The following is an 8,732-nucleotide window of genomic DNA, read 5'->3' as shown; positions in this document are numbered from 1 at the left end:
CGATATTGCTGTCCACATCCTGTCCTGGTTGCATCCTCATTGGCAAGATCGCCATCCTTCCTCTGTCCTGGTTGCATCCTCATTGGCAAGATTGCCACCCTTCTCCTGTCCTGGTTGCATCCCCATTGACAAAATTGCCATCCACTTCCTGTCCTGGTTGTATCCCCATTGGCCAATTGCCATCTACTTACTGTCGTAATGGCATCCTGTCTCATGGGGTGTCAACAGGAAAACTCCACAGGGAGAACAAAGATCAATATAAAAACATGATGAAGGCTCTAACCCTTTACCTTCGGCTGGAGGTGGGCTTTAATCTTCCTCGACCCACAAATCATGAAACATTTTTGGAACAGAATACCATATGAAACATTTTAGTTCTGTGTTCTAAGATAATGAAAGTTCAACAAAACTGTGATGCCCCTTTTTCTGCTGTGCCCTGTACTTGCTGTACATAGAATCGTATAAATAATAATAGTTCAGGTAATATATATATCTCTATTTATGCAAAAATGTTTAACTTGCCAAGAAAAAAAATATTAAGAATATACTAATGATTGTATAAAAAAAAAAAAAAAAAAAGTAACAGTGAGTCTCCTTAAACTACATATTTAAACAATGTTTGTTAACAGAGGTTTCTGTACATTTAACTTGCTTTATATAGCCCACACTAAAAGGTGGGAGACAGACAAAGCCTCCCAGCTTATAACATGTCTAAATCTAGTGATAAATGAAAGCTTCTGACACCTTTGGATAAGCCCTGAAGTGTGCAACAGGAGCAATCAGAAGGCCAACACCTGCCGGTATTATCAAGCAATCATCAAACACGGGTTTGCCCATGCAATCCTTGCATGGAGGTTATGCCCAGGAGACTGTCAATTAAATGTTGCGGGGTTCACAATTGACGTTTCTAGTTCAGCCTAGGGGTGGGCTATTGCCCAAATCCCAGTACAAAAAGTCCTGAATAAACCAAAGCAGACCCCACTTGCTGAAAGCAAAGAGTGTGTAATTGATTGTAAACATGGAGTAGGAAGGAGTTAACGGGTTGCAGCTTCTGCCGATCTCTGAGATTACCAGCCTGAGCTCTGCAGATTGCTGTTAGGGCCTCTGCCTCCACATGACCACACTAATGGTGGACAGGAACAAAAAGCACATTCAACCCTGTATTTGTAGGAGGTATGCAAACACCCACAGAAACCAGTACCCAAAGAGAGGACATCCTCTTAAGGGTAACCACCATGTGGCCACCTACCACAATTAAAACAGGTGTCATGGTGGAACCAGAGTACATGGTGTAGCTGTGCAAATCAGATGAAGTCTGCTGTAATATCCCTGGGAAGTTCGAGGTCTGCCTACTGCTTTCCTGATCGCGCTCCCTCCCTGGTGTCTGTTGAAGCCACTCAGGGGGACCTGCGGCATAGCAGGCTGCATACTGTCCTGGCTTACCAACATAGTTCACCTGCCTCTGCAGATGTGCCCCCCTCCCCCCATCTGGAGGTAGCCAGGGACTCTGGATGCCTCTGCTCCAGCCATACAGTACTCCTGCCAAAAGATCTGGGGAAGCCAGCGGCCGTGATCCATTCATATTAATCGGCAACCATCAGGATTTCAGACAGCAACAGAGAATATGGTGCTTGACCAAACATGAGTAAGGGAGGGCTCCCCCAGAGCCTCAGCGTACATGAGGATAGCTGCTTCTCCGGCGGAGAAGGAGCCTTCGTGAAAATCAAGAAATAAGGTTTGTCATTTCTTTTTCCAATGCTCTTTAGGAATCCCTTAATCTGGACTCCATTTCAAAGAGCGTTTCAGCACTGGAGCTAGTATCCAGGCAGCAGATAACCTGTACTTGTAGAGAGACAAGGTGCAGACGATCGCCCTATGACCAGCACCCATCCACCTAGGGAGACCCAAATGAAGCCCCACCACTAGTAGGGAAAAAAGGGATACACATAGCCAGACTCCCCAGACCAGCCTTGTCGGTCTGAGGATAATACAGAGAATCATCTCAAAACCCCTGGTGCCCCCTTCACCAGGGAGCAAGAAAAGAGGAACCCCCATTTGCCTCTTTCTTACCTTAGGGCCAGAGACTGCAGGTGTCCCAGACCTGCTTCCCTGATTACAGTCTCCTCCCTGGTGACCTACCAGCACAGGACAAAATGGCTTCCACCATCTTCTCTGTAGCCCTGAAAGGTCGAGCAGTGAGGATCCCAGTCTGGCGCTGTGGATCAGAATGCCTCCCCTGGAACAGTGCATGGAGCTTGTAGCCCCGACCACCAGGCCAGTGTTTGCTACCAACAACATGGCTGCTAAGCCACTTCCTCCGTTCCGCTTTCAAGATAGGAGCATAGACCACTATGCTATTGAGCTAAGGACCAAGCATCAGGACACCATAAGTCAGCACTGTCCACCGGAAGACTCACCTGAGTCAAAATCCCACACTGCCAGTGTACCTGAATCTACAGGCATGCTGCCGACCAAACTCATGTGAGGAGAGGGGGTCCCCTGGAGTAAAAATTCAAGACTCCCTTTCCAGGACAGACCGAGAAAGCCCGAGCTACCTGCCTCCCTAGGTTCACTGCCCCTGTTCTGGGATGCTGTAGCTGGAAGGCCCGAAAAAAAAAAAATTTCTTCAGAGTTCCTGTCTGGCCGGAGGAAACACAAATACTGAGGAACTACTGCCTGTGGGCTGTCTTTTATATTTGTGGATCATGTGTTTCCTGTGCTACGTGGGAGGATCCTATCTCTCTGTAAGCCGTCCTGGAAGATGACTGGGGAAAGAGTTATAATATAACTGCTTATGTGCCACTTACCTAGCACCATGGATGGGCCCAGACTCTTTGAACCCCTAACTTGTGTTAAAAAGTAAAAAAAAAACATACATACCCTGTTTCCCCGAAAATAAGACCTAGCGTGAATGTCGGTGATGGCTGCAATATAAGCCCTACCCCCCAAATAAGCCCTACCCTGTTTCCCCAAAAATAAGCCCTATTCTGAAAATAAGACCTACAGGGACTTTAACTAGGGCTTATTTGGGGGGTAGGGCTTATATTGCAGCCATCACTGACAATCACGCTAGGTCTTATTTTCGGGGAAACAGGGTACATACATAGTATATCTCCTTTTCATTTGTGCATATATATATATATATATATATATATATATATATATATATATATATATATGTATAACATTTTATGCACATTTGCTAGCTACACACAAACATCCACCAATGTTCAGTTTTAAGTCTGTGTTTTTGGACATAAAATTGGAGAATATTTCTAAGGGGGACAAAAATGATACAGAGTGGCAGATTTACTAAGAAGTGGAGAAAACAGAAACTGGTACAGTTCTGTATAGAAACCAATCACCTTCCAGGTTTTTGTTTTGTCATTGAACAGCTGAATTTAGAAACTGATTGGCTATCATGCACAACTGCACCAGATTTTGCACTCTTCAGTTGTAGTAGCCCCAGTGTTTATATCTATAGATTTATTTTTCACTTAAAATATCCTTTAATTACAAGCTCTTAAAGTCTTTAGGCAGTGTTTAGTATGGAAAAATAAATATACAGGAAAGAACCCATCAAGTTACAAATTATGTGACAACTGGATACTTACTTGTGCATCAGCCTCCTCATATGGATCTACAAAGACAGTGGCACTTTCTATCCGGATTTCCTCCTGGGGGGGGGGGGGGGTGAACAGAAAAAAAACACACTACTTTATCACTTTTGAAGACTGTATTCTTCCTAAACCAAGCAATTTCACAGCTAAAATATTTTTTTCCATCAGATATCATTGGCAGTTTTTCCCCAAAAGACATTTTCAATTTCCTCTACAGCAGAACAAGTGGAATAGCCTTGTAAACAATAGAAAAGGCACATTAAAGAAACAAGGAGATTACACTCCAAAACAGGTATTATTGGTTGAACTGGATGGACCTACTGTATGTCTTGTTTCAACCTTATAAACTATGTAACAATTTAAGGTACACTGGAATTTTAGATCACATTTACAATATGGTTACATTTTATTAATTAAACAGAAAGTAAACACAACAGCTTTTTGGCAATAGGAGTGTAAACTCTTCCTATAATAATAGGATTTTTATAAAAGCTTACCTGTAAAATCATTTTCTGGGAGTACATCATGGGACACAGAGCCTTAAGTAATTACTTAATGGGTTATAGGACACCTTCAGGTGATGGACACCGATATACCCAATCCAGGAAGTTCACTCCCTATATAACCCCTCCTCCTTCCAGGAGTACATCAGCTTTTGTAGCAAAGCAATATACTTAAATCCCAAAAAAGAGGGGAGGGACCCCTGTATCCCATGATGTACTCCAAAAAAAGGATTTTACAGGTAAGCTGCTATAAATATCCTATTTTCTTTATCATACATCATGGGACATCCCATAGCAATGCTACTTGAGGGGAGGGAGACACAACCCGGAGGGTATCCCCAGACTTGAGGCCCTATACTGCTGCCTGCAGCACACTGCGCCCGAAGGCGATATCCTCATACCTCCTTACATCCAGCTGATAAAATTTTGTGAATGTATGCACTGAAGACCAAGTTGCGGCCTTGCAGATCTGATCCATGGAGGCCTGATGACGCACTGCCCAAGAAGCACTAACCGCCCTGGTAGAGTGCGCCTAGAGTACCAATCTTACCCCTTAAATTGTAAGTTTGAACTATAACTTGCCAAATCCACTTAGCGTCAGTGGATTTCAACGCTGCCTGTACGACAAAACTAAGTTCAAGTCCCAAGGGTTCAAGGGAGGTTTGACGGGCGGATTAAGCCCCATCACCCCTTGCATAAAACCTCGGACTAAAGAATGTGTAGCAAGCGGTCTTTGAAATAAGACTGATAAAGCTGAGACTTGGCCTTTAATAGTACTCAAGGCCAATTTCATTTCTACCCCTAATTGTAGAAAGGCAAGAGTTCTGCCTATGATATATCTCCGAGGGTGCCAACCCTTGGATTCACACCAAGAAACATAAGCCCTTTCAGACTCTATAATATATAGTTCTGGAAGCTGGCTTCCTTGCATTAATCGAGGTAGAGATAACTGACCCGGAGAGCCCACGATGCTTCAGAATGTGGGTTTCAATAGCCAAGCCGTTAAATTTAGAAACTGTAAGGTAGGATGGAATATTGGTCCCTGTGAGAGCAGATCTGGCTGTAGTGGGAGGGACCATGGGCCCTCCACTGCCATCTTTACCATTTCTGCATACCATGACCTTCCGGCCACGTTGGTGTCACCAGAATTACCGGCTTTCTTTCCAGCTTGATCCTGCAAAGAAGTCAAGGCAGCAACTGAATAGGGGGGAATGCATAGATCAGTGAGAACTGATCCCACGGGGTCACCAACGCATCCGTTCTGCATGCGAATGGATCCCTTGTTCTGGCCACAAAGTTGACTAACTTCACGTTGAACCTGGACGCTAGAAGATCAACGTCCGGAGTCCCCCATCGGGGCTAAGAGACCATTCCCCTGGGAATAACTGCTGGTGACTCAAATAGTCCGCCTGCCAATTCTCTACTCCCGGAAAGACGACTGCCGATAGGCACGGAGCATTCCTTTCTGCCCAAGTTAGAATACGGTTCACCTCTCTCAGAGCTGAGAGACTTTTGGTGCCCCCTTGGTGATTGATATAGGCCACAGCTGTGACATTGTCGGACTGGATCCTGACAGGACAATCCCGTAACCTGAAAGTCTAGGCCTTTAGAGCCAGACACACTGCCCGAATCTCTAGGATATTGATGGGCAAGGTTCTTTCGGCTCTTGACCACTGTACCTGGACAGTTGTCTTTTCTAGTACTGCTCCCAAGCCTGAATGGCTGGCATCTGTCATTACCACTTTCCAGATAACTGGTCTGAAGGATTTTCCTTTCAGCAGATTCTGAGTTAGTAACCAGCAATTGAGGCTGTCCCTTGGGGACAGCCGCATTGGCAAGTCTAAAGCTTGAATCGTTTTGTTCCAAGCGAACAGGATACTGTTTTGCAACAGTCTTGAATGGAACTGGGCATAGGGAACTGCTTTGAATGGAGGGATCGCCTTTTGACCTGACCATCCGCACCAGCTCTTTTATGAAGTTGATCTTTGCCTGAGGCAAGAACACCTTTTCCTGGGCTGTGTCTATGATCAGACCCAAGTACTCAATTCTTTTTATCGGTATTAGGGAAGATTTCTCTAGGTTGAGAATCCAACACAAACTTTCCAGGTAACTGGTTGTAATGCGTATTCTTTGCACCAAAGGAGCCACGACTGGTCTATTAGCAATTAGATAGTCTAGGTACGCTACGACTGTTATGCCCTGTGCCCTTAACCCAGCTAGAGGTGGGGCCAGCATCTTTGTGAACACCCGGGGTGCTGTGGCTAGCCCGAAGGGCAGGGCTACAAACTGGAAATGCTTCTGTTCTAACTCGAACTGCAGAAACTTTTGGTGAGCAGGAAATATAGGGACATGAATATATGCATCCCTGACGTCGATTGATACCAGACGTTCATCTCCTAGAAGGATAGAAACTACTGACCTTATCGTCTCCATGCGAAAGGAGCGGATCTTCAGGAACTGATTTCGATTTTTTAGATCTAGAATGGGTCTGACATCTCCATTTGGTTTTGGTACCATAAAAAGATTTGAATAAAACCACAGACCTTGCTCTTTTGTGGGGATCTGTATGATCACCCCTTGAGATATTAATCGGTCTAGTGCCTGAAACAGACATTGTCTTTTCTCTGGATCTTTGGGAACGCTTGACCTCAGGAAACGAGATGGTAGAAAGTCCAGAAATTCCAGCTTGTACCCCAGCGTTACCGTGGAGATGACCCATCTGTCCTGAATTTCCTCTTGCCAGACTTCTGAAAACTGCAGAAGTCTTTCCCCCACCCTGGTGAGGGGGGTTGCCTCTTCATGATGAGGCTTTAGGATTCTGCTTTGCAGGTTTCTGACTCCAGGACTTCTTCTGAGCATGGGTCTGACCCTGAGGCTGTCCTGCAGAGTCTGACGACGGAGGCAGTCGCCACTGCCTAGAGGCAGAAGCCCCTGGAGCAGGGAAAAGGGCTCGTTTAAGTGAAGGGCGTTTATACTTTCTTTTGACTGGTAAAAGAGTACTTTTCCCACTAGAAATTATTTGGACTTATTTGTCCAAATCTTCTCCAAATAGTCGCTGCTCCCCATGAAAAAGGAACCCAGTTAGGAGGGTTTTACATGATGCTTCGGCTGACCAATTTTTAATTCACAGGATTTTATGCATATGTACAAGCATAAGTGTAAGGCAAGACGCCTGGTGAATAGAATCTTTAATGGCATTTATGGCAAAGCATAATGGTTTTGGTAGTTCAGCCAATTGCCGGGCTTGTTGCGCAGGCACCTCTTTAAGGGCCTGTCTAAATTGGTCCTTTAGGGATTGACAGACGCCTATTGCAGTGTCTGCAGGCTGAGTAACGGCACCTGCCAAGGAAAAAGTAGATTTTAACAGGGATCCCAACTTCTTATCAGTTGGATCCTTAAGCATTTGTGCATTGTCTACAGGACAAGTTAGGCTTTTATTCACACTGGAAATTGCAGCGTCAACTGCTGGTACTTTCCATCTCTAGGTGAATTTTTCCTCCATGGGATAGAGAACTGAAAATCTCTTAGGAGGGAGAAAATGTTTATCTGGGTAATTCCATTTAGCAAAAACAAGCTGTTCTAGTAATGTACGGACAGGAAACGCATGCAAAGGCTGAGAAGGTTTTAAGGAACCCAAGGAAGAAACCGAGCTTTCGGGAGACTCCGTTAGGGGCAACATGAAAGTGGAATGAACCATCTCCGTAAGAGTTTGTATCAGCAATTTCTCAGATTGTGAGGCTGAAAAAGGTTCATCTACCGTTGTTTCCTCCACAGAGGAATCATCGGTTTGTTTTTCCTCCTGATCGACTGAGGGTAACACCTCATCCTGAGCCCACTGTTTCCCTTGCAAAGGTTCTGAAGTGGGGGGGGGTCTAGCATGCTTCCGATCCATTTGAATGGAGGATGTGATTAAAGCCGCTAATCTTCCTTCCAGAAGGACATCTTCAGGCATGTATACAGGGGCTGAGATGTGAGAAGCAGTTGCACCATCAATTTGTTCCAATGGCTCACCCTGTCTTGCCATAACTGGCAGTTCAGGCGAGGATGACAGCATGGAAATGCGACTCGAGATCCTAGCACCTGGGGGTGAAACCTTTAGTACTTTTTTGGTCTTTGTGGTGTCTTTTTTGGTAGGCATAGTCCTAAGCACAAAAACAGAGGCACTATACAATTGCACTTAATCGCTGAATATAGTCATGACAAATAAAGCCGCTATAAAGTTCAGCCTAGTGCTGGGAGAAAAAAAGTGTCCTTCCTGTATCAGGAATGCCAGCTTGCAACCCTCACGTGTCCCACAGCTCCTGTGTCCATGTGTGCAGGCTGCTTGTTTCCTCCCCGTCAGCAGAGGAGAGACTGTCACAGCTGTAGTTTTATCTGTTTAGCTGTAGTTTTATCTGTTTTTGCCTGCCGTGCGTCCTTGTGGACGTTCACGGCACCGCGCTTAAGCCCCGCCCCTTCTAGAAAAAAAATTCCCCTAACCCTCCAGTCCCTTCAGGGGGGAGAAAGGAAAACATTTGGCAGATTTCTTTTACCTGAGAGGAATCCCCCTGCACACACTGCTGCGGCCACACACAGACTGACTGAGACTCCCTTTAGTGGAGAATTAAGG

The 8,732-nt window shown here is 45.2% G+C and overlaps 1 protein-coding gene across 1 annotated transcript in view; it reads right to left on the bottom strand.

Annotated features, from left to right (window-relative positions):
• Positions 1-8,732, bottom strand: part of PPIL2 (peptidylprolyl isomerase like 2) — a 100,692-nt gene that overhangs the window by 18,471 nt on the left and 73,489 nt on the right. The window contains exon 18 of the mRNA XM_073628996.1: positions 3,615-3,677. Within this exon, the coding sequence (XP_073485097.1) occupies positions 3,615-3,677 (63 nt within the window). The remainder of the gene's footprint in view (positions 1-3,614; positions 3,678-8,732) is intronic.

The sequence above is a fragment of the Aquarana catesbeiana genome, linkage group LG01 (genome assembly GCF_042186555.1).
Source record: "Aquarana catesbeiana isolate 2022-GZ linkage group LG01, ASM4218655v1, whole genome shotgun sequence".
Taxonomy (NCBI): domain Eukaryota; kingdom Metazoa; phylum Chordata; class Amphibia; order Anura; family Ranidae; genus Aquarana; species Aquarana catesbeiana.
The sequence above is the reverse complement of the archived record's forward strand: the minus strand, read 5'-3'. Positions and strand labels throughout refer to the sequence as shown.